This window comes from Bos indicus x Bos taurus, chromosome 7 (genome assembly GCF_003369695.1).
Source record: "Bos indicus x Bos taurus breed Angus x Brahman F1 hybrid chromosome 7, Bos_hybrid_MaternalHap_v2.0, whole genome shotgun sequence".
Lineage (NCBI taxonomy): Eukaryota > Metazoa > Chordata > Mammalia > Artiodactyla > Bovidae > Bos > Bos indicus x Bos taurus.
In genome coordinates, this window is record NC_040082.1 from 8,078,773 (window position 1) to 8,105,495 (window position 26,723).

Here is a 26,723-nt window from a genome sequence, read left to right on the forward strand (position 1 = left end):
ATGGGTCCCTTAAGATAGATTCTATGCTGGCCAAGGCCAGAGTAGGGGGAAACCATAGGTACAGATTTCTCAGATCTAGCAACTGAAAATGTTTTAGAGTAGGTAGGGCTCTAACTGTAGTTGAATAGGGCGATTCCTCCTTGTGCAGTGGTATTTAATCCATGCATCATTCTGCATGTGGGATTAGGTAAACATACGCTTACAGTCATTCCAAAGCCAAAGAAGATCTGCGGCAGAGCAAAATACACTTCCAAGGATGTCTAGTGTTGTCATGATAAGAGCACACAGAGTGTGCCTACACCTTCTAAAGTAAGAGATGCATACCATTGGTGATACGAAAAATCGCTTCCGGGGATGCAAGATGAAAATATTTTCTTTTCATTAGTTATTTGTTCTAATATGTATTAGCTACAACCCAGAATGTGACATGTCTTGTTATCTAACATGAAGCTAAAGTTCAAAATTTAGTGAATCAAAAACTACTAAGCAAATAAACAGCACGGCTATTTTACAGCAGTGGTCAAACTCCTAAAGGCGGTACACAAATCACTGGCAGGAAACAAGAAAGCAAGTGGTACTCAGTCCTGCAGCCAATATGATTGATTAACTGTGAGTTTTTTCCCACACGTGTGAAATAGGAGCACATTAAGGAAGGTAAGAGGCACCGCTCTTGTGGATCCTACATTCTTATCTCACTTCTCTAAGTGGAACCTCGGGAGACTAGGGTAATCTAAGGCTGTCTACACTGGGGTGTTTTATCGACTTTTGTTGGATCCCAAACTAAATTTCCTCTAAAGTTCTGGTGGCTCCAGTCAGGTTAGCTATGGCGCGGCCTGGTATCTGATTGATTGAACCCCAGGGAGACAGTCTCCCTAGTGGCGCTTCAGGAAGAAACACTCGCGCAGTCCTGAGCCTCGGAGGAGGATGAGCTTCCGGTGCACGTTGCAAACAGGAAGGCCAAGGCCTTGGCACATCATTGCCCTGCCAGGTACCCTCCTCATGAACACTTCCCATAATCCCCCCGTCCTTGCCCATCACGTCAGCTCTTACAGGCAAAGTCAAGCCCAAAGAATAGAAACCTTCGACTCCGAAAAACCACATGTGGACACCGGGGAGACAAGCAATTAAAAACACAACTTAACATCTTATTCTGCAGCCCTGGCCTGCTAAGCTGACTTGCTAGATTTTATCACAAGGTACCTTTAGCACAGGATTACAGAACGATCTTGTGGCCTTAACACCTAGGATAGACCTAGGATGCAGTGTGGGGCAGAGTCTCTTTATGCTGGGCTGAGACAAACTAAAAAGTGATCTCTTCCTAGAAGTTTGCAGATATAGAAAGAAAGAAAAAGCATCTGTGCTTAAACCAAAATTTAAAACATCCAAACATAAGCCTTAGTGTGTACTGCTTGGGAAAGGAGGAAAATGAGGTGGAATGAAATGAAACTCTATTCATTGCAGGTTTCCTCAGGACTGTTCTAGTCTACAATCTTAAGGCTGTTAAAGATTTTCTGAATGAGACTCTGTTCCATCTGACTGCATTGGGTTCAGTGGGGTTTCTGAATCAGAACCACTTGGTATGTTTGTGAGGTTGAGAGGGTGGGTAAGTGCTCATTAAAAATGCATATTTCTAGGCCCCTCCTCAGAATCCAAATCTCTTAAGAGGTTCCAAAATTGACATTTTTTGCAAGTTACTCCGTGATTCTTAAACCTCTTTAGTCTGAGAATTCTTGTGTTAAACCACAAATTCCTTGAAGTTTAGAATATGTTTACATTTTTATATTAAGGCCCACTCAGAACCTTGAGCCCATAGCACAAAGAGATTCTTCAGTCTGCCTCTGCAGGAAGCACACTGGGTTTTCCTAATTATGATCCATCTCCTTTTACCAGAATCATTCTATAAGGAAGTGAGAGAGGAAAGAGAGAGTTCCTAGACCATGTCAGGAGGAGGCTCCACATTTAACACCGTAGAGCAATAAAAATCTTCCAAAAATCTTAAGGTAAAAAAAACAGCTCTTCACTTTTCAGAGTATTCCCATGATGAAAAAGAAGAGAAACAGCATCTCAACACTGTTTCCTTGAGCAATCCGTTGCACTTCTCTATTTCCTCTGATGAAAAAGGAGGACGTTGAGTAGATGATTGCACACGAATCTGTCCTCAAAGGCTAGACACTTTTGAAAATGTAAGGGATTTTCATTTTTAGTTCATTCTTCCCTTCCTGTACTGGTATTACTTAACATAGCAAACCTTATTAAATACCAAGCTCAATTTTCTTTTGGTTTACTAATACAAATTTTTTTTACCCAATTTTTAAAACATTAATAATAATAATAACAACAATAAGTTCCACACTCGACAATGCTCTTTTCTATCTGCATTTCATTTCTGCCGAGATTCTGCTTTAACTTGTATAGAGTGAGCTTCCAGCCCAAGGGCTACCCTCATCCTCTAAAGTTATGTTTGAGCAACTATGGGTCAAGTAGGGTGATGATATTTCAACAAGGCTTATTTTTAAAGATAATTATTTTAGTATTGAAATTGTTTGTATCTATTCTTCTGAACTGAAGACCTTAACAGATTTATGCTCCAGTGATCACCAAGAGTCTGTTTTATAGATAGCCATCATACTCCCTATAAACTTTAACAGCCTACTCATAATATGGTACTTAGGGCAAGGAAAAGTTGGTTTCATTGAATGTGAGATTTGAATGTTTCTATTTAAAGCCATTAACCTAATAGATTCTAACATTTTATCCATATGAATGTATATAAATATAGGTATACATAGGGGCTTCCCAGGTGGCTCAGTGGTAAAGAATCTGTCTGCAATGCAGGAGACATAAGAGACACGGGTTTGATCCCTGGGTTGGGAAGATCCCCTGGAGGAAGGCATGGCAACCACTCCAGAATTCTTGCCTGGAGAATCCCCATGGAGAGAAGAACCAGGCAGGTTACTGTCCATGGGGTCTCAGAGTCAGACATGACTGAGTGAACAACAACAAAGCTGTTGAGTTTCATGATACTAGGAAACTTAGAGTAGTTATTAAGAATTACTGCCCAGCAACCAAGTGAGTAAAATTTCATTCTTGTAGACCCATAGAAGTGAGGGAAAGTCTCAACTGATACATGGGCTGAAACAGCTGTTTTCCAGTATAACTCTTCTTATGCTCATACATAATTTTTAGAAATTTAAGGACAAAAGAATACAGTTTACATTCTAGGCTATTCAAAAATCAGGAATGACAGTAGAAGATAATATTGCATACTTTAAATGCACTTTTAAAAGTAAATGGAAATTTTAGAATTTTCTTTAACTATTTTTAACTCAAATTTTTCATAATTTGGTTTACGTATATAAATTTCCTTTAAACATTTAGTACAGAGAACATAGTCCATGTGTGAAAACCAAGAAAACGAAGTTATAAGAAATGTATTAAGATTTCTTGAAAATTCTACAAGAAACTGGAACCAATAGTTATTTTAAAAAGTACTTGATAGCATGCTACACTGGAAGTTAAACATTTAACCTTCTGAGATTATTTCATAGAATTTTAATAGCTATCATTTTGTACCTTTTAATGACTCTTTCTCTTCTTATTGCCAGCAAAACATACCCTGTGAATGTTACAAGGAAATCACTTCAGCTTCAACAATACAATAGAGAATTTTTAAGTAATTTTTCAAAACAGCGATACCAGTAAAATTTTCTAACAATACCTTTTTAAAAATCTTTGCCATCTAACAATATTCTGAAAATAATGGTGTCACTTTATAATTGTGCAGTAGAAAGATATTGTTCATATTTCCTGTTTACATTTTTCCTCATTCTTCTGTGAATTATGAGTCAAAACCCAGTTTAAAAAAAAATCTATAAAATCCAATGTAAAGCTCTAAAATATGATAGGTTTTGACTGATATATAATAGCAATCATGGTAATTTTCCTGAACCTTATTGCCAGTTCTACATAGAACAAATAAACATTTATGAAAAATATAAGTCTAAGAAATCTGCAGTGGAATGGATACTATGATGTAAATCCTAAAAAGTCTAGTGGTGATATATTTTACTTGTGGATAAAATTATAGCTTATGCCTTTGTGTAAAAAAAACAGTAAAGTGCCTAGAATTTTTTCAAAGTGGAATAAGAGACTATTAGAGTGTATTAAACACAGGGAATGACATGATTTAATTTGTATATTTTAAAAATCTGGCTGCTATGTAAATTCAAAGAACATAAATATAGAAGTAAGAAAATCAATTAGAAAGCCATTGCAGTTGTCCAGATTTTAAAAAATATATTTATATATATACTAATAATATATATATTTACTTTAAATCTTGAATATATTTATATTATACATACACATGTATATGAGTAATATTAATAATAACTTTATTAACTATCAACAAATTAATACAGAGTAAAGGGAAAGAATACAGTTGGAAAAACAAGAGGGGCCATTATTTTTTTAATATTTATTTATTTGGCTGTGCCGGGCCTTCGTCTTGGCATGTGGGACCTAGTCCGCTGACCAGGGATGAGACCCAGGCTCCCTGCACTGGGAGCAATGAAGTCTTAGGCGCTGGACCACCAGAGACGTCCAAGGGGCGTCATTAAAAACATAATTATACACAGGGGTTAATTAGAAGCTGTCCATCTAGTTCATTTCTTCTTGCACTTTTAGTAGGTACTCACTACGCATGCGAAGAGTTGACTCACTGGAAAAGACTCTGATGCTGGGAGGGATTGGGGGCAGGAGGAAAAGGGGAGGATGAAGGATGAGATGGCTGGATGGCATCACCGACTAGATGGACGTGAGTCTGAGTGAACTCAGGGAGTTGGTGATGGACAGGGAGGCCTGGCGTGCTGCAGTTCATGGGGTTGCAAAGAGTCGGACACAACTGAGTGACTGAACTGAACTGAATGTGTCAGGCACTATGCTAGGCTGACACACTCAACAGTTTTTTCAATTCCCTAAAATAAAGTTGAGCTATTTCAGAGCTAAAGTGAAAACTGATTATAAAATTTGCTCTATGTGCTTAGAGATAATTCCATGGCATCTATACAATGCGTTGCTCAAAGAGTCGTCTAATTCCTAAGAGCCTGGCTTCTAGTCCTGAGTGATGCAGAAAGCAAGGGCTCTCTGGGTATGTCTTTCTCCTATAAAATTAGAACTTAATAAGATAATCTTGAAAACTTCTTCTAAATATTTCTAGCTCTAAAAGAGTTTATGGTTTGATCAGCTTTGTCTAAGCACTCACTCACAGCTCTGATCCAATGGACTATGTCCCAATGTCAAGCATTGTGTGTGTGTGTCTGTGTGTGTGCATGCTTAGTTGTGACCCCATGGACTGTAACCCAGCAGGATCCTCTGTCCTTGGGATTTCCCAGGCAAGAATACTGGAGTGGGTTGCCATTTCCTCCTCCAGGGGATCTTCCCGACCCAGGGATTGAACCCAGGTCTCCTGCACTGCAGGCGGATTCTTTACCATCTGAGCTACCAGGAAAGGCCAACGCCAGGCATTGTTCAACTTTAATTATGTGTGCATTCTAATAGTCCTATATATATACTCTAATACAAGGTTAAGGATAATAAATGCCATCTACTGGAAACATACATAACATATTTTCAGTTGTGTTTCTCCACGATAACTCTGCAAGGTGAAACGTGTTGCCGTTTTCTCCTTTGGAGACCAACCTCACAGAGATTACGCGGCCTGCCAAGTAAACAGCAGAGGCAGGACACACCCCAGATCTTCCCCTGAACAAAGTGCAGCAGGCTACATTTTACTGTTCAAACTAAATGGGATCATACAGAAATAATCAATAACCTAGTCAAGTGCTTTTGAAGCATTTTTTTTTTTTAATTAGAAAATCCAATATGTGTCAGACAGGGGTTAAGAAAAAAAGATTTTAATTATGTGTTTGTAATCCTCTCCCCAACCCTACCCCTTATTGGCCTGCTAAGAAGAAAGGATTATTACTTGCTTACTCAGCCATAGAAACTTAATTGTGTCTATTGGGGAGAGAATATAAAGGCTAATTAGAAGACACCAAATGAGTGTCAATTGCTCTATATAAGAAAGGTAGCCTAAGGAAAAGGAATTTTCATGAAGTTATGAGACTGAGAATTTATGGAAGAAAAGGGATTTTAAATCAACACATTACTATGATGGGATTTTGAGGAGAGAAATGGGTTAAGAAGAATTTAAATAAGTTTTTGCCAAAACTGGCCACAAAGCAGCCGTATTTTATTTGGCAAAACAGATAAAAGATGAGCTTTTCTGCTGAGATGTCCAAAGGCACAGGCTGCCCAGATACACTCAAAACAAACTGCTTCGTGGGAAGCTATTTTTCTTTGTATCTGTGCAGACAGTTAAATCCTCTGAAAGTGAAGCAATTGACTCGGGTTTAGTTCTAAGCACAGGCGGGTTTTTCCCTGGTTAGTTAGTAGGCTGCCTTCTCCCTGGATATCTCCCCAATACTTTCTATTAGTTAAGACATCAGCAGGGAAAATAATCCTTTATTTCATAGTAAAGGCAAAGAATTAATTTGATCTTTCACAAATAATAGATTCTTCTATAAAGAATACATGTTGTATACTAAAACAAAATTTTATATATAGTATATATGATAATGTAATGAAGGCAAAGCACCTCTCTACTCTACCCCACTTAATATAGAAGAGCTAGAAATTTGCTGATATTGAATTAAGCCAAAAGGATTAGGTATTTCTATTAGGTTAGGAAAAAATTGGAATATCAGTTCAGTTCAGTTCAGTCGCTCAGTTGTGTCCAACTCTGCGACTCCATGGACTGCAGCTTGCCAGGCCTCCCTGTCCATCACCAGCTCTCAGAGTTTACTCATACTCATGTCCATTGAGTCAGTGATGCCATCCTACCATCTCATCCTCTGTCATCCCCTTCTCCTCCTGCCTTCAATCTTTCCCAGCATCAAGGTCTCTTCCAGTGAGTCAGTTCTTCACATCAGGTAGCCAAAGTATTAGAGCTTCAGCTTCAACATCAGTCCTTCCAATGAATACTCAGGACTGATCTCCTTTAGAATGGATTGGTTGGATCTCCTTGCAGTCCAAGGGACTCTCAAGAGTCTTCTCCAACACCACAGTTCAAAAGCATCAATTCTTCAGCACTCAGCTTTCTTTATAGTCCAACTCTCACATCCATACATGACCACTGGAAAAACCATAGCATTGACTTAGATGGAGTTTTGTTGGAAAAATAACTGGAATTTCAAATGATCAAAGTAAACATAATATGACTTTATAACTTGCATCCTAAATGTCTACACATATGAAAAGAATTTATGTTTAAGTGTTCACATAGTATATAATAATGCACTAAATAGTTGGGATGGAAATAAACAGGAAAGGAGAACATAATTATGAAAACAAAATGATTCAGAGAAAAACTGTGGAATGTCAGAAAATGACATTGTGCTATCAAGTTCGCAAATGAATTGAGTTAGTTGGTAATTTTACTAAAACCTAAATTCTGAGTGGAAAATAATTTCAAATTTGATACTTTCAAAGGCCAGTGAAAGCTGAAGACCCTCAGGTCCCTAAAATGAGGAGGAAAAGAAGAAAAGCCTATAAAAAATGGAAACTCTTGAATCCCACAGTATGTAAGTCTAATTCATTGGCTTTATAAGTACATAAAAAGTGAACTACCTGGTTTATGTATTTTTATCTTTATCACAGGAATAACTATAAAAATAGGAAGATAAATGCACATATATATTATAAAATGATTTAGAAATTTGGTCAATTGTTACTATGTATGTATTTCTGCATTAACAATTGTATGAATTACAAGTGACAACAATTCAAATAAAAATATTTACATATTCAAACAAAGGCTATTAAAGTCCCTATTCTTAGACTCTGTCATCAATGCATTCCTATGTAACTGTCTCAAATCTATCTCCTGCTGCTGCTGCTGCTGCTAAGTCGCTTCTGTCGTGTCCGACTCTGTGCGACCCCATAGACAGCAGTCCACCAGGCTTCCCTGCTTCCCTGTCCCTGGGATTCTCCAGGCAAGAACACTGGAGTGGGTATCTATCTCCTACTTGCAGAAATTGAAGTATAGGCCATAGAAAGTGGCTATAAGCTGTAAAATTATCAAACTGAAATGGCTATATACTGTTCTTCGCATGAGGGTGCTATTTTCAGATAAAATTGTAATCTACAGTTCTGGAAGTCAGGCCACCACTCTATAACCTGCTGTAAATGGGCGTCAGAGAGCCGTGTCTCCGTGTGGTTTTTCATACAACTTCCACGTGACAGCTCTCAGACTATAATCAGGCCCACTGGAAACTCTGAGTATTTGCTATAAGAAAAGTCATTCCCTCAGACTAAAAGAGAGACAAATAGACAAATGGGAATAGTTAGACTCTCCAAGGACCTTCAGTATGCTCGACAACCTATATGTCAAATCAGAAGTCTGTATACCTCTCCTGAAATTGGAAAGTAATAATTCTTAAATATATGGGTCTTTATTTGATCATGAAACAGCAATTAGTTTTCTCCATCCCAAACTTCTATGCCACCTCTAGCAAAATTTTGGTAGGATATTTTCCTTTATCTGATTGAAGAGAATTTATTTATTTATTCTTTATATATAATTATTTATGTAATTTTATTAAAATATAAAAATATATATAAAATACTATTTAAAACAATTATAAATACTACTTTTCACATTTTTATCTTAATTAGCTTAATAAAGATATCCTTGTGGACACCTGGTTCATAGATTTCCATGACATCGTTATTTTTCTGTTGCTCATTCTTTTCTTTTCCCTTTGAATTACTCTCTTTCAGACATTTAAAACGTAAGTTGAAATCTTTGTATTTTGTCTGCTGTTCGTTACACAAGATACAATACTTCGTGCTCATGTTTGCAAATCTGCCAAGCAAAATATTCTAATATTATGAAGCAGAGGTGTAAAGGTTACAAGGTGTCAGTTTTGGGCCAAATACCTGACCATGGCAACTGGCTCTTTATCAAGAAGTCTCTTAAAATCCGTTTGCATAAATTTGCTTTGAAATTTTTATTTCACCCATCTTGGAAGTCTCTGCTTCAAAGTAAAACTTAACTTAGATTCCTACTTCCTAAAACTACCAAGTGATATTCTGCATTCTAAGATAATTGATTTAAAATGACATATTTATTAGAAATGAATGTTTGTGGAAAATAGCTTGACATAACTAGGAATGAATGTCAAAATACTTACAAAGGATATGCATTGAATTTCATCCTAGAATTTGGAACGGCTGCTTTCTAAATGGACACAGAAAGCTTTTCTTTTTTGCTTCTTCTTTAGGTGAACCTCAGGCTGCTGACCAAGCATGCCAAAAAAACATAAAAGATCTTGAAAAGGAAGTCAAAGGAGACACCGCAGGAGCTTTATTTCATCAGAATGGGGCATTAGGAAAATCTCAGGAAAGTGGAGATGACCATACATCTGCTGCTACGAGTAGAAAGCAAAAGTCTCCTTTTTTCCCTAAAGATAAGAAACAACTCCCCTCTGAAAGCAAAATAATTAAGGAAAAGGAAAGGGATGAGCCTCCTTCATTCCTTTCTGATCAATCAGACAAAGTCTTACCAGCGGTCACGTTCAATGACTGCGAAGAACCATTATCAGAAAAAATTGCACTGCGGGGCTTCCCAAACACCTCAGAGGCCCTTCAACCATCAAAAGGCAAAACCGTGACAGACGTGAGGTGTGGGGTTGTCCACGTACAAGTAGCAATCAAGAACAGCTGTTTCTGTCAAACAGGAATACGGCTCCCAACGAAAAAGACGCGTTCAAGATGGCAACCGTGCTACTCTGTCAGACACTCTCAGAGAAGCGACACTTCTAGAAGCTGCTCTTTGAAGTGCAAGAATCTGTCGGTCGAAGAAGGACAACCCAAAGCGTCGTCTAAATCTGAAGGGAAAATTGCCAGAACTGAGAGCCCCTCACTGAAAGTTAGCATCGTAGGAAAAGGAATTAAAGTCAAATACGTGAGTAAGAAAGAGAATGTATTAATAAATATAACTTGTCCACCAAAAAGTTTGAAAATAGCGAAAAACAGAAACATTGCCTCCAGCCACTCAGCTGAAGAAGGGCCCGAGTCTTCTGCACAGTCCGACACTGGGTGCCCTGAGAAGTGGCAGCTGGAAGACAAGCGTCACAGTTCAGGCTGTTTGCACGTCTCTCCCCCGACTGTGTTTGGTTTCCAGAAGGAGGAGAATTTTGATACAGTTGTGGTTTCCCTGTGCTCAAGCCCTGACAGCGAGAAGAATAAGCCTGACACAGTACCTTCAGTCTCAGATGACTGTGCGGTGGAATCTGCCATCTTTCAGCAAAAGAACTGTGCAGTCAGTAAGAATACCCCCCAAAAGAAACGTGTCTCTGAGGCTGAGACTCTTCTCACAAACATTCTTCCTACTTCACGTAGTACCTTAAAGACCACGAGCTTAAGCGATACCGACTTAAGTAAAACACCTTTTGAGGACCCTACAGATGTGAACAGAGACAGAAAAATCATCTCAGATAAGCCAGAAAAGATCACATCGGACCCAGATACACAGCCCAGCCCAGAAGGAATAAATTATTTGCCAAGTTCCATTACTGACATCTTTCCAGTTCAAGATGACAAAGGCTCTGACTTTGGTTCGTCTTCTCTGAGCGTGCAGTTTGTGGGAGAAAAGGCATCCAACATTTACTGCAAAGGCAGCAAAATTCCACCTGCAGATTGCTATGAGAACTCAGATTCTTTATCTTTCCCTTCTATTCAAAATGTTCTGAAGTCTTCCACTTCTTTCAGCCCATCACCCTGGGCCGCCGGACACTCAGAACCTAAAGAAACCCCTGGGGATCCCTTTTCCTTTAATCACTGTGCTGAAGTTTTGAAAGACTATGGGGAAGGGCTTACTGATGTGACTGAGAGAGACTTTGAAAACACCACTTTACATAGTGACCCTCATACAAAAGCACAGCTACTGGAAGTGAAGGGGACACCGCATCCACCTCTCAGCCTCACGTCCTCCGGCAACCTCTCTGCTGGCCAGCCACTCGGCAGTAGCAGCTGCATCACCGCAGAGTGGGGTCAGACAGGGTCTTGGGCAAGCCATCCAGACACAGCGGTCCCCAGCAAGACAAAAGCGCCAGTGATGACATTAATAGCTGATGAGTTAGACCAAAGATTAATTATTCAAGGTGATAAAGAAGACACTGTTTACTCTAATTATTCCATGGGAATGAAAAGTCCTAAAGAGCCTCCCAGCTCTCTGGGAAACGTTGAAAAAGACAAATTCCATATAATTATGCCTACAGCAAAGAATGCATGCTACAGAGATTTTGAAGCCCTGGCAAAGGAGAATCATGATAAAGTCTGTTTTCAGACGAATTTTCCAGACAGTGCCAAGTTCAGCTGTGCAATGTGTGCTACAGATAACCTGTTCCTTATGGAGAAAACCCTGACTACTGATGATGCTGACCAATATGGTAACCAGGATGAACAAAGCTTTGGACTAACCACTTGTAAACAGGAGCCAGCAGGGTGCCAAAGGACTGCATCAACAAAGCCAAACCCTGAAGAAAATAAAAATGACCCAAAGGAAACTTATGATCACCAAATAGACATCCTGTTCTCCCCTCAGAAGCAGAAAGCTCTGAAAGGTACAGTGGGCTATATAGAATCTTTAACTTTCATTGTTTTTACTTGTTTGACCTTTGGGAAGTCTTTTTTTATTGCTTGGGATTTTTTCTTTATGGCTGAAGATATATTGAGTATTTTAGAGTTAGATGAATATGGGCAAGCATATATCAGCCTGCTTTTTTCCATTATCACCTACCCCACCCATAAATAGTGCATAGCAAAATTACCAAGACTGCAGTTTAATATAAAGTTTAAAAAAATCGATTTCTCTTTAAAAGGTTGATGTATTGCCAAATCAATTTTGTGGGAAATGTTAGCCTTTTGCCACTCTTAAATAATCTGCCATTTCTTCCTTCTTGCAAGCTAAGCATGTTCAGTAGAGTTGGAAGAAAATGTTTGTGATAAAATGTGTTTTTAAACCTTGCCATGTCATTGCAGAAGCATGGCATACATGTTTCAGGAGGCCATGTGGAATAGTAATTAAAGCAAAGGACAAAAAACAGAAACAGTCATGGCTAATCCGCATTGAGCCATCCTAGGGACCTCTGACCACAAGCAGACCTCTGACCTCCCTTGTGGATTGGTTGGCCATTTTCAAACCACTGATAGAACCCAGAAGCTCTCTTGGAGACGGCTAAGATAGAAGCTCTTTCCTAAATATATAATACTGCCTGTCTGCTTTTAATCTTGGATCCTCATCGTATCTTTAGAGGCCCTTCTTGTTTCTCTTCAATAAGCCCAAATATTTTATACATAAGGTTAGCATTATTCTACATTGTGTAATTATTCTACATTAAATGCATCTTGAAAAAGTAAGGATCGAACCCAGATCTCCCGCATTGCAGGCGGATTCTTTACCAACTGAACCACAAGGGTAGCCCACGAAAAAGTAAGAACTTCCTTCCAAACTGCCAGTAACATTCCTAGTGCGGCCATAGATGATATTTGGAAGGACAAAACTTAGTCAAGAAGCTGCCTTTTCTTCGTTGCTGTTCTAGCCCTAAGTTTTTAATAGAATAAAATTTAGAAGTAGAAATAAAACACAAAGGCACATAAGTGTCAGCATGAAATGTGAAATTTACCTCGCAGAGAATTAAATGCCCTAAAACAACACATAGAGTCATCTGCTTAATATGAACCCACTAAGGTAAAGATCCACATCATAACAACAGCTGCCCAGTTGCCTGCCCACCCCTAGACACCAGAATCAATGGCATCAACCCTGCGTTTGCTTCAGCCCACAGTTATTTCAGTCTGCAGGAAGCCCATCTGCAGTAAGAGTACTGGTGTCTTCCAGAGCACGTGTGTGCTCACCTGGATGAATATTCCTCCCAGGCTGACTCCTCCTCCATGGACAAGCTCCTCCCTGAACTGCCTTTCCCAGAAAGGGCTATTTCCTTAAGAAAATCAATAATTCAAGTCAGAATTGATAATTCAGTCAGTCCTCCCAGAGCTGATCCTGTGCTTCCGTAGACTTTGAAGTAGTCCCATTTCGTGCACAGTTCCAGCTACCAGTTCCTGGTATCGCTGTGCTGCGTTGAAAGGCTATTCCTACAACTCTCTCCTTCCTCTCTTTATTTCTCTCCCCTAGATCACTCTGTTCCAGCCACACTGACTTTCTTGAGCTGCTGGAATCTGCCAGGGAAGTGCCCACATCAGTCCTTCGCTTGGGCAGGCTCCAGCCCACATCGGTCCTCCTCAGCCCAACTCCCACTACCTGGACTCCCCTTCCTCCAAATGTGCACACGGTTCACACTCATTCTTGAAATCTTTGCTCACCTAGCACCTTCTCTGTGAGGCCCCCTCAGGCCACTCAATTCAAGACTGCAAGCTGAGCCCTGTCCACTCCAGCCTGGGTGTACTATATTCCTTTCCCGTGTCTTGCTTTCACACACAGCAGCTTCCCCTGCGAATGTGCTGTGCATTTAATTACTTTATTTCTTCTGATTTCTCTCGCTAGAATGCAGTCATGAGGGCATGGATTTTTTTTTTTTTTCTATTTTGGTCTTTGTTGTATCCAGAGCACCTGAACACTGCCTGCCTGAAAAGTAGGTATTCGGTGAATGTTTGTTGAATGAAAGGATGAATTCAGGAAAGTTATTCTTTGTGGAAAACTCTGTTCACATACAAAAAAGCAAACAAACAAACAGGAAAACAGTTCAGAAGTGAAAATGTTTATATTAGCTGTTTGAATATGTAAGTCTTTAAATGGATTTGACTCTCCTAGAGCTGTGAGTTTTTTATACTTAATTCAATACCATTGTTATTATACTATTGCTACTTTAGGCCAGGATTTTGTCATTTTTTTCAGAGTATAGATTGCCTTGAAGAGTTGGGATATCTTTGTACTAGAAATTTTTGTTTTTAATATAGGCACGAATGTATGCCTTTATTTGCAGAGGGGTCCTCCAGCTTCTCAACATCTATCCATGTACCTTGGATTAAGAATCCCTGATGTGGGTGCTGACTGTATTTACGGAGTTCCTTCTACCACGTGCGTGCTTCGGAATTAACTAGATTAGAGGTCACAGCCTAGAGGGGCCGGGCAGGTAGTATAAATGAGTAAAGCAGGCTGCAAGTCAGAAATAATGGAGTGTGGGTGGACCAGAGGGGTCGCTGTCCTGAAGCAATGAGAATTCAGGCCCTGAGTGGCCAGGCCTTCTTGTTTTTCAAGAAAGCTGGAGATCTGGGATTTTTTAGTCTATATGAATCTCTAGATTATATGACATGTAAGACACAGTACAGGCTCAGCAATCTACCACCTCTGAAGTAGATTAACCCAGGGTAGTAGGGATGGGCATGCTACAAGAGCTACAAAGCCAGTGCTGTAAGGGAAAGCATACCAGTCCGAACCTCTTAAGACTAAAACTCTGGGTTCTGATCTGCACATTCTTAGGTAAAGAGGTTTCTCAGGGCCTCCTTTCTTCAGCTACAGATTGCCTGACATATATCTTTAAGACCTCTGCCAAAGAACCAGGAATTCTGTATCATAAGGCATTTTAATGAGGGAACCAAATCTAGGTGACTCTGAGAGAATGACAGGTAATGAGAAGGATTAAATGATATTTTGCCTGGCGTAGAAATATTTGTAATTAAACAGTCCTTTCTATGTAATATGATACAGAACTTACAGGTAACATGTGAGATCGTTTATTTCCCCATGCCCCTAAGGAAGGACTGATTCTGCAAGCCTGCATCCAGGCAGAAGGTGCCGAGGAGTGTAGCCGGGATGAAGTCTGTGGCCCTAAGATCTACACCAAGTATTAGGGGTCCAAAGATGCATAAAACAGCCATCCCTTTTCTGGTAACAGAATTATAGCTCTTGGGCTACTTTCCGAGCAGCTGACTTCTGACGACATTGGGGAATGTCCACACTCATGGCCACTTCGGTGTCTCTCGGCGTGTGAGCAGGGCCAGGGGCCCGGGGCCAGCTGGAAGGCCCCGCTTTCTGCCAACAGGGCTCCACCCAGAGCTGCATTTCCCTCTCCTTGGCCTGAACTCACTTCCCAGGCCCCCTCTGGCTTTCATGGTGCTAGCTCTCTACTTTTGCAGTCACGTTTTATAAAACACCAACGCGCTTGTTGATGGACTAACATGTTGTCCCTAACAAAGGGATGGTATGTGTTTTGAGTCCTTCAAGATCCTTCAGGGTCCTCATCCCCATCTTATTCCTAGAAAGGCTCAATAAACCATCTATCAGGTAGTCATGGAATGAGGGAGAGGCTTATACGTGAGCAGAGGTTACACGTGAGCAGAGGTTACTGAGACAGAGGTTAAATTCACCAGGTGAAAAACCTCTATCAGCTTCAAGTATTCAACGATTATGCAGATTCAGGTAGTAAGCAGGTCGTAAATTTGAGACTGAGAAGCTCAGACCAAATAATTCCTTGGTAGACATCTTGCAGAATTGTTTTAAGCATAGAGTGGGTGGTTGAACAAAATTACCTTCTATGTGTTTGCAAAGCTGAGGTTCTACAAATACCAAGTAACAGTGGGAGAGGTTTTACTTAGCAAGCATCACGGTGGCTCTCAAATCACACTTCAGAACACACTGGAGGGCACGGATGTGTCCTCGTTTGAATGTTTAAGATTCTAGAGGAAAACTTATCTCTCCATGTCACGGTCATATTCCCCTTACCTATACTTTCCTAGATTCATAGGACTTCTTTTTTTTTTCCCCAGCATTTTCAGAAAAGAACTGCTTTAAATGTACAACATTTGACATGAGAAAAGTCTCCTTTTCATGGATGCCTTCAGAGTCAGCCTGGCCTCCCAATCTCAACAAACTGTGGAACTAGAGTGAGCACTGAAGGAAAGGGCGACAGGCCAGCTCTGTAGCATTTTTGAGTTTCACCACTCTGTAAAACTCCAGAGGGCAAGAGTCATCTTGTTCATAGCTGCAGTCCTAGTAACTAGCACGGTAGAAATTAGTTTAGAAAGGAACAGTAAATATTATAGAATGAATGCCATTTTTTTGATCAACTTCTTAAGCCCTAGGGAAGAGATAGGACTCAACAGGAAAATTATGGAAGATAAGAGGAATTGAATAATGACTCTTCTCTCCTCCCATGTCTTTGGCTCTGCCAAGTGAAGTGAAAATTGTTATGTAAATGGATGAGTAGTAACTATATATAAACATAAAGAAGAATATGTATTCATGGATATACCACATTTATTATTTAAATAGTTCTGAGAACTGAAAGGTTGTTGTTGAATCACGCGAATACACCGGGATTCTTGGCCCCCGGAGGAGAAGAATTCAATCCGGGGCCAGAGACGAGGCTTGATTGCTCAGAGCTTTTGTGTAGTAAAGTTTTATTAAAGTATAAAGGAGATAGAGAAAGCTTCTGACGTAGGCATCAGAAGGGGGTAGAAAGAGTACCCGCTTGCTAGTGTTAACAATGAGGTTATATAATCCAAAGAATGTCTGGAGGTTGTAAAGACCTCCTCCAACCTACTCCCATAATTTACATTTTAAGATAACACTGTCCTCAGGCAAGATACATCCTTGTAAAGACCAGGTATACTCCCATAATTAACATTTTAAAATAACAGAAGGTTGAATCCAAAGACTGTCCTTAGGCAGGATACATTATTGGTATATAATCCTAAGGAATGTGGAGAAAGAAAAAAAGTTTGTCTTTTTTTCCTCCTTGAGAATTCCAGACCCCTCTCTCCTTGGGGACCCCTAGACTTCCTATCAACCTGCCTAGGAAATGACTCTCTCAGAACAAACTTTGATACTGAAAAATTAGATTTTAAATTTAAAAACATTAAATTCTAAAAACTCATTTGCTGCTGGAAATAAAGTTTAAAATTTGGTTTCTTTTTGCACAATATCAAAAAGTGAAAGAAAAATCCTAACCAAGTCTAGCCTTTCAAATCACTTTCAATGTTATTATGTATTCTGCTATATGAGTTTTGTTTTTCACTTTGATAATTATTTTCTTAAAGTTTGCTTGTATTGTAATTAGTTTAACTGTAATTTTCTTACTTCTAATTAACGTATAGTCTCATAGCTTGTGCTGACAGAAAGCAGCAGTTTGGAAGTAAATAAAGTATTTCAAGTTGTTATTTATTCAAATATAAAAATATCAAAGCCTTCATGTAATTTGGCTTTTATCCTTCTCATTTTGAACCAACACATACAGCAAGAAAAGTATGAAATCTGTGTCCTTCTGAACTGAACTGACCTGAGAGTTCAATAGTAAACTTGTTTTCAAAGACCATACCTGAACTAATTCAGATAATAATAATAATATCTTGTACAGTATTTCAGTAGACGTAATTAACAATTGATTTACATTGTGTGCCTCCAAAACAGCTAATAAACACAAACTAATACAATGTATCAGGCATACTGCTGCTGCCCAAGGAATATCTGTTGAATTGAATCCTACTGAGGAAATGCATGATGATTCCCTTTTCCTACATAAATCTCTCTTCAGTCTATACAGCTCTTTTTTCTGCTTCTTACTCTCCTGTTTCTTCCTCCTCCTCTTCCTCTCTCACTCTCTCTGTTTTAGTAATGCAAGTTGAGAAAGTGCATCAGGAAGGAACTGAGTGAAATCACTCTAGTTCGAGTCTTCAGTGGTTCTGTTTCAAAGACTGGAACATTTGAAATTCTGTTTTGAAGTGCTGTCTCACTTTCAAACTTCATGTGGTTTAATGTAGATGGGAATTTGGAAACCAGCAGTCTTCGAAAGTTATCCCAGGAACTGGCTCCAAAAGGTAAAAGGGCCAGCGACGGCTCCCAGGAGGAAGCCCTGGAGCAGTGGGCCAGGAGGAGGCAGCAGTTCCGAGATGGCAAAAGGTCCAGCTCTGCGGGAGGAAGTTCGTTCGCCAGCAACGTCACCGAAGGGTCCGGTGAGTAGGCCAGTGCCTTGTTCTCCAGAACCAGAGCAAAGGCCACAGCTTGCTGAAGCTCACCCCCGTCCTCTCCTTCTTATTTTCAGAATATACACCCTGTTGCTTGACCACGGCAACGTGGTCACTATATGCTTTTATAGAAAAGATGCTGTTAGAATAATCAGCTCTTTATGACCCACTAAGGAATCCCAACTTGGTAAATTACCTCCTTGAAGACACAACTGCCTACCAAGAAGACTGTTCTCTTCAGAAACTGAAATAACTCACTATCGGGCTCTTTACTATAGTTTTGCAATGGATCCTATTTCTAAGAATTTGAGTTGGCTTACAAAAATACCTATAGTGCAAAAAGGTAAGAGTAATCTGTTTTATTATAAGAAACCATTTTCTTCTTGTTTTAACATTTCTGAAATGAGGAAGTAGACGTGTACTTTAGTGAGAGAATGCTGTTTCTCTTGCTGTTGAAAAGATGCTGTTAAATTAGTATCATCCTTCTGTCAAGGAGAAGACCTTCCTCAGCCTATCTGTGTTCTTTTGGCTGGCTTAAGAATTAAACTGACATGAGACAAATTAACAAGAGAAAATCAAACTTAATTTTATAAGAGTGGGAACCCCACATCCATGAGAGGGTCAGAGACTACATACACGTGAAACATTCGAAGACAGAAATGCATCAAACTCCCACTGGCTCTCTGTCTTACATATAGTAATATATTTGTTTTAATGCTATTCTCTCGAATCATCCTACCCTCTCCTTGCCCTACTGTGTCCCAACATCTCTTCTTTATGCCTCTGTCTCCTTTGCTGCCCTGCACACAGGATCGTCGGTACTACCTTTCTAGATTCCATATACATGTGTTAACATGTGATATTTTATCTTTCTCTTTCTGACTTACTTCACTCTGTATGATAAGCTCTAGGTGTACAACACAGGGAACCCAAAACTGGTGCTCTGTGACAGCCTGGAAGGATGGGGTGGGAAGGGAGGTGGAAGGGGGCTTCAGGAGGTTGGGGACACGTGTATGCCTATGGCCAATTTATGCTGATGTGTGGCACAGGCCATCACAATATTGTAATTATCCTCCAATTAAAATAAATACTTTAAAAAAAGAAGCCAGAAATGTAAAATGAGGTGTATATGCCATCCTGAGATAAAAAATGGAGTAGGTTTTTGGTGGTTTCAAAGACAGAAGGGTCATTCATGGGATGATAAGAATGGAGGTTTGGTATAGATGTTTGCACTGCCATAAAAAAAGGAACCACTTAAGCCAGAAAGAAAAACACCAATACAGTATACTAACGCATATATATGGAATTTAGAAAGATGGTAACAATAACCCTGTATACGAGACAGCAAAAGAGACACTGATGTATAGAACAGTCTTTTGCACTCTGTGGGAGAGGGAGAGGGCGGGATGATTTGGGAGAATGGCATTGAAACATGTATAATATCATATATGAAACGAGTCGCCAGTCCAGGTTCGATGCACGATACTGGATGCTTGGGGCTGATGCACTGGGACGACCCAGAGGGATGGTATGGGGAGAGAAGAGGGTAGCGGGTTCAGGATGGGGAACACATGTATAACTGTGGTGGATTCATTTTGATATATGGCAAAACGAATACAATATTGTAAAGTTAAAAAATAAAATTAAAAAAAAAAAGGAACCACTTAGATAAGACTTATCTCTGGCAATAACTCTTTCTCTGGGAAAAATCCCCAGTTTAAGTTTTTATAGGCAGTTAGGGAAGGGGCAGTATTCTCTTGAGCTCAGAGAGTTCCCCTGCCTTTAGCTGAAAGAAATCAGCATGCCAAAGTGCACATCTTGAGGAGGACGCTTCTGAATCCCTATATCTCAGTCCCACAACCTATGGCAAACTGAGGGTGGAAAGTAAGTCATCAGTGAGGAAATCTAACTTCCCCTTCAGGGAAATAAGGATTAAGAAATGGAGGGAGGGTATTAATATACACCACAAATATTAGGTCAACTGCAATTTTTAAAATGCACAAAGTTGTGGCTGTGAGTTTCAGTGTTATTTGGAGAGCTTACTGAGGACTGTAGCCCAGAAGACTGAAGAGATGGGAATACCAGACCACCTTACCTGCCTCTTGAGAAATCTGTATGCAGGGCAAGAAGCAACAGTTAAAACTGGACATGGAACAATGGACTGGTTCCAGATTGGGAAATGGGTACATTAAGGCTGTATATTGTCACCCTGCCTATTTAACTTAGATGCAGAGTACATCATGCAAAATGCTGGGCTGGATGAAGCACAAGCTGAAATCAAGATTGCTGGGAGAAATATCAATAACCTCAGATATGTAAATGACACCACCCTTATGGCAGAAAGTGAAGAAGATCTAAAGAGCTTTTTGATGAAAGTGAAAGAGGAGAGTGAAAAAGTTGGCTTAAAGCTCAACATTCAGAAAACTAAGATCATGGCATTCAGTCCCATCACTTCATGGCCAATAGATGGGGAAACAATGGAAACAGTGACAGACTTTATTTTCTTGGGCTCCAAAATCACTACAGATGGTGACTGCAGCCATGAAATGAAAAGATGCTTGCTCCTTGGAAGGAAAGCTATGACCAACCTAGACAGCGTATTAAAAAGCAGAGACATTACTTTGCCAACAAAGGTCCATCTAGTCAAGGGTATGGTTTTTCCAGTAGTCATGTATGGATATGAGAGTTGGACTATAAAGAAAGCTGAGCACCAAAGAATTGATGCTTTTGAACTGTGGTGTTGGAGAAGACCTTTGAGAGTCCCTTGGACTGCAAGGAGATACAACCAGTCCATCCTAAAGAAAATCAGTCCTGAATATTCATTGGAAGGTCTGATGCTGAAGCTGAAGCTGAAGCTCCAGTAGTTTGGCCACCTGATGGGAAGAGCTGACTCATTGGAAAAGACCCTGATGCTAGGAAAGATTTAAGGCAGGAGGAGAAGGGGATGACAGAGGATGAGATGGTTGGATGGCATCCCTGACTCAGTGGACATGAGTTTGGGTGAACTCCGGGAGTTTGGTGATGGACAGGGAAGCCTGGTGTGCTGCAGTCCATGGGGTCGCAAAGAATCAGACATGACTGAGTGTGAGGTTTTTGGAATCTAGTTGGTGGGTCAGAAGAGCACATAACCTGGACTGGTGACTGGCAGCTAAAATGGGGGTAGGGGTGAGGGGTGGGGGGGGCACTCTTGTAAGATTGAACCCTTAAATCTGTACCCAGTAAGTAGTGTCAAAATCAAGTTGAATTGCAGTATATACCCATGTGGTTTCTGAAGAACTGCTCCCAACACACACACAAGAGTTGTGATATTAAGCCCAGGAACCCAAAAGAGTTGTGATCCAGAGACTGGTGTCCCTACAAGAGAGACAGTAGAGACTGTGTGAATGTCCTGGGTTATGTCCTAAGGACAAGCTGTTGGAATGACCGAGGTACGGTTCAGAAAGACAGTGGTATACCTTATCCAAAGTGAGTTAGAGGCTGGCATAGGTTAGAGATTGACTGTAGCTATAAATGTGGGGCAAACTTTTAAGTAATTTATTTAAATTAAACACAATACTGTGTTATCCCACCACAGTGCTCGTACATTCATGTGAACAGTGAAGAACGCAATGTAAATGTTCTACTTTGTCCTGATAGTTTTTTTCTTGTCTCTTGATCATGTCTAATCCCTCCAGTTGCTTCTTCCCATGTGGCAATAAGGACTCAAGAGCTCGAATAGTTTTTTTAATCTAAATATTAATGCCATAATTCTAGATTCACAGGCATTTATAAGAAAGAATAGAGAGAGCCCAGTTTTCCCCAATGATTTTTTTTTTGCTTTTTATTGAAATGTCATTTATGTCCTATATTATGTTGGTTTCAGGTGTACTAAATAACTATTTGATATTTGCATACATTATGAAAGGATCACCATAAGTCAAGTAACCATTTGTCCCCATATAAAGTCATTGCAGTATTATGACCATATTCCCTATATTGTATATTACATCCCTCTGACTTACTTATAACTAAAGCTTTGTACTTCTTATTCCACATGACTTATTTCTTAAATTTTTATTTGCACATATACTACTGTATAGGGTTGTTTTATCATCACTTTGCTGTTCATGGACTCTTTAAATACCTCCCTGGGGAATACTTTTCTTTTATTGAACTTCAATACAATATTTCTGCTGCATAACCTTGTCAATTTCTGGATTGATATAGTCTAGAAGCTGATTTAGATTTTTAAAACTCAATACTTTTCAAAATCAACACTTAATGTAGTTCATCAATGTTTATCACTGCTTTTTACACCAATGACTTCCAACGAGATTTGTTTTCTTTTTCTTCTTACTATCAGATCAGATCAGATCAGTCACTCAGTCGTGTTCGACTCTTTGCGACCCCATGAATCACAGCACACCAGGCCTCCCTGTCCATCACCAACTCCCGGAGGACACTCAGACTCACATCCATCGAGTCAGTGATGCCATCCAGCCATCTCATCCTCTGTCGTCCCCTTCTCCTCCTGCCCCCAGTCCCTCCCAGCATCAGGGTCTTTTCCAATGAGTCAACTCTTCACACGAGGTGGCCAACGTACTGGAGTTTCAGCTTTAGCATCATTCCTTCCAAAGAAATCCCAGGGCTGATCTCCTTCAGAATGGACTGGTTGGATCTCCTTGCAGTCCAAGGGACTCTCAAGAGTCTTCTCCAACACCACAGTTCAAAAGCATCAATTCTTTGGTGCTCAGCCTTCTTCACAGTCCAACTCTCACATCCATACATGACCACTGGAAAAACCATAGCCTTGACTAGACGAACCTTTGTTGGCAAAGTAATGTCTCTGCTTTTGAATATGCTATTTAGGTTGGTCATAACTTTCCTTCCAAGGAGCAAGCGTCTTTTAATTTCATGGCTGCAGTCACCATCTGCAGTGATTTTGGAGCCCAGAAAAATAAAGTCTGACACTGTTTCCACTGTTTCCCTATCTATTTCCCATGAAGTGATGGGACCTGATGCCATGATCTTCGTTTCCTGAATGTTGAGCTTTAAGCCAACTTTTTCACTCTCCACTTTCACTTTCATCAAGAGGCTTTTTAGTTCCTCTTCACTTTCTTCTTACTATAGTTATTCTCTAACAGTTTTTGAGAGAGTTTCTTTGGGAGGTAATCTGAGTATTTATAAATCTGAAAATGTATTCATTTCCTTCTTAATTCTGATGACAGTTTAACATAGTTTGGTAGACAATTCTAGGTTCAGATTATTTAAGAAACTGGTTCACCATCTTCCAGTAACCAGTGGTGTTGATGAGCAGTCTGAATCCAATCTCATTCTCACAATTTATGTCATAAGTCCAACTTTTGTCTATTTTACCTCTTAGGGTTTTCTCTTCATCCTCGGAATTCTAAAATGTTCTAGTACATATGTCAGTATGGCATATATTTCCATGTTTGGCATCCCATAAGCTATCACATGCTGGTGACTCATGCCTTTCTTCAAGTTTCATAAATTCTCAGATACAAGTTCTCTCCTGTCTATTTTCTTCTGCTGTGACCCCTTTTAGAGAGTCATTTAAACTTGTAGATCTATCCTCCAGATGTCTTAACCGACCTTTCATACTTCATATCTCTTCATTAATTTCTACTGCATTCTGAGAGAATTCCTTAACCCTATCAGCTTAACAAGTCTCCCTGCATCCAAATCGTTCTTTCTCTTTAGCCTCTTTTTTTTAATGTTTTTTTTTTTTTTATTTCAGCAACATTCAGCATTTTAAAATGTTTTTTATTTTTTTGAGTTCAAAGGATATTTAGGTGGTTCTTTTTTGTTGATCTATTTTTTTTAATTTTACCTCTGAGAACATTAAATGTATTATATAAAGTTTTAATCTAGTTGCTCTATCAACTATTTTCTCAGTACTCATTTCATATTTGCCAAGTTTGTTATCTATATTTCATAGTGTTGGCTTTCCCAAGTGCTTTGTGATTTTTGATTGGGTGCTTATTTTTTGGTTCAAATTTCCTACTCACCTAACACCTCTAACTGAGCCCCCGGGCAGGTAGCAGAGGCTCCACTGTGGTTTTTGCTGTTCTCTCTGTAAGAAAGCGGCAAGTTACAATAAAGACATAACCCTGCACAGAATATTCTATAAGCCATCTGGGTGTCCTCTGTCCTCAATCTTTAACTTTTTAAACACTCATTTTCTTCTTGGCTAAAGGCGGGTACAATCACTGCTGCTACTTGACTCATGGCGGAGTTTCTAAGTGAGGGATGTGCAGACATCAAGCTACGGGCTGTTTCTGGCATGGTGCTCCAATTCATCGCTCTGTTGACTGCACCTGGGGCCTCTCTAGCTCTTCACTCTTGGTCATGCTTCCACCATTCTGCATCAAAACTTCCTCACATACAAGTCAGAGAAAGACAAGTACTGTATGATATGATTTATATGTGGAATCTAAAAAAGCCATACTTGTAAAAATAGGAAAATGGTGATTACATGGGATGACAGGATAGATGTTGTTAAGGGTACAACAGGCAAAGGGCACTAAATAAATCTTAGAGGTAAAATGCACCTCTAAGTATAAGTATAGTGAATGTAGACAATAATACTGTATTATAGCCATCAAACTTACTAGAAGACTAAAACTTAATTATTCCAACCACTAAAAAGAAAGAATAACTAATGTTACTATGATAGAGGTGCTAATTGTCACTACAATGGCAATTGTTGCTATAATGTATAAATGCATCAAATGAACATGTGCACACCTGAAATTTACTCAGTGTTATATGTCAAATGGGCTTTGCTGGTAGTTCAGGTGGTAAAGAATCAGCCTGCAATGCAGGAGACTCTGGTTTGATTCCTGGGTTGGGAAGATCCCCTAGAGAAGGGATAGGCTACCCAATCCAGTATTTTGGGGCTTCCCTGGGGTCTCAGATGGTAAAGAATCCACCTGCAATGAGAGAGACTTGGGTTTGATGATCCCTGGGTTGGGAAGATTCCCCAGGAGGCGGGCATGGCAACCCACTCCAGTATTCTTGCTTGGAGAATCCCCATGGACAGGGAAGACTGGCATACTGCAGTCCGTGGGGTCACAAAGAGTCGGACACATTGAGCAACTGAACAACAGCACACACACACACACACACACACACACACACTCTCTCTCTCTCTCTCTCTGTTTCCTTCCTATTTTTCTTCCGGAGTTTGAAATACCTCTCTCCTTTATTACACAGAAAAATTTACCTGCAATCCCCGCTTGTACTTGTGTTTAATTGAACTTACCACAGTGTTCATAAAATAAAAGACCTTGTAGGAATTAGGACCCATCCAAAAACAGGTTTTCTAGCATTCCTATTAAATTGGGATACTGGGCCAATGCTTCCTCTACTACCTTGAATCCATGTCTGCACATAGCTTCCATTTGTCCCTCTAGCTTCTTTTTCAACCTTTCTCCACCTTACTATCTGCCCCAGGAGTCTCACCCCCAGGCTCCCTATGGGTTTGGCCTCCAGGGAAGATCAACAGAAGCCTGGAGGGAGTGTTGTTCATTGTTCAACTGCTAAGTTGTATCTAACTCTGAGATCCCAGGGACTGCAGCAAGTCAGGCTTCCCTGTCCTTCAGCATCTCCTGGAGTTTGCTCAGGAGCATGTCTGTTGTGTTGATGATGCCATCCATCCATTTCATTCCTCTCTCGCCCCTTTTCTCCTCCTGCCCTCAATGCTGAAGCTGAAGCTCCAATACTTTGGCCACCTGATGTGAAGAGCTGACTCACTGGAAAAGATCCTGATGCTGTGATCAGGCTGAGGAGGCAGTAAGGAGACAGATTCTGGTACTATTGCCTCAGATCTCTCCCTGTGGTGTACAAAGGCTGCCTGTGTCCCTAAAGTCATACTCCTGTAAAACCATCCTTTCCACACTGCCTTCCATGGCTCTGGGGTCTGATAACTCTCTTCAGATTACTCACTGAGTGTGTCCCCAACTTTAAGACATACCAGTGCTCTAACCTAATATTGTGAGGATAATATGAGCTGAAACTCCAATACTTTGGCCACCTGATGTGAAGAACTGACTCATTGGAAAAGACCCTAATGCTGGGAAAGATTGAAGGCAGATGGAGAAGGGGATAACAGGGGATGAGATGGTTGAATGGCATCACTCACTCAATGGACATGAGTTTGAGCAAACTCCAGGAGATAATGAAGAACAAGGAAGCCTGGCATGCTGCAGTCCATGGGTCGCAAAGAGTCGGACACAACAGCAATGATTAAATATCACCTACATTACAAACTGATAAGACACAGCTGTCCACTGCTTACAGAGATAAGAGAGGACACCCCTCACCAGAGGTCTGGTAGTGCTTCAGAGTGGGGAAAGACAAAGTCTTATTCTATTGACAATTAGAAACTTGATTTAAGGCAGGTGTTTCAGTGTGCGAACTTGATTAAAACTGGGTAAGGATCATTATTTAAAAGATCAGCACTTAGGGAAAAGGCAAGGTGAGGATTTTGAGAATTTCAAAGAGACTAAGTAAATGAGCTATCTGTTGATGCATTTTGTTGAAGAGCTGATGGTTGGGAGAGAAGTACCTGTAATGAACAATAAAGATATTTGCCCGGTCAAGGGTCTTCTAGACTATAAAATGTATAAAATAATGTGAAACAAGGTGTGTAATTTAGACAATAAGATGTGTGGAAG

General features: G+C 40.0%; 1 protein-coding gene across 1 annotated transcript in view; it reads left to right on the forward strand.

Moving 5' to 3' along the window:
• The first annotated feature begins 556 nt into the window (after positions 1-556).
• LOC113894958 overlaps positions 557-26,723 on the forward strand; it is a 126,769-nt gene continuing 100,602 nt past the window's right edge. Inside the window, exons 1-4 of the mRNA XM_027545486.1 lie at positions 557-654; positions 7,552-7,643; positions 9,345-11,687; positions 17,842-18,033. Of these exons, the coding sequence (XP_027401287.1) occupies positions 7,586-7,643; positions 9,345-11,687; positions 17,842-18,033 (2,593 nt within the window). The 5' untranslated portion in view covers positions 557-654; positions 7,552-7,585. The remainder of the gene's footprint in view (positions 655-7,551; positions 7,644-9,344; positions 11,688-17,841; positions 18,034-26,723) is intronic.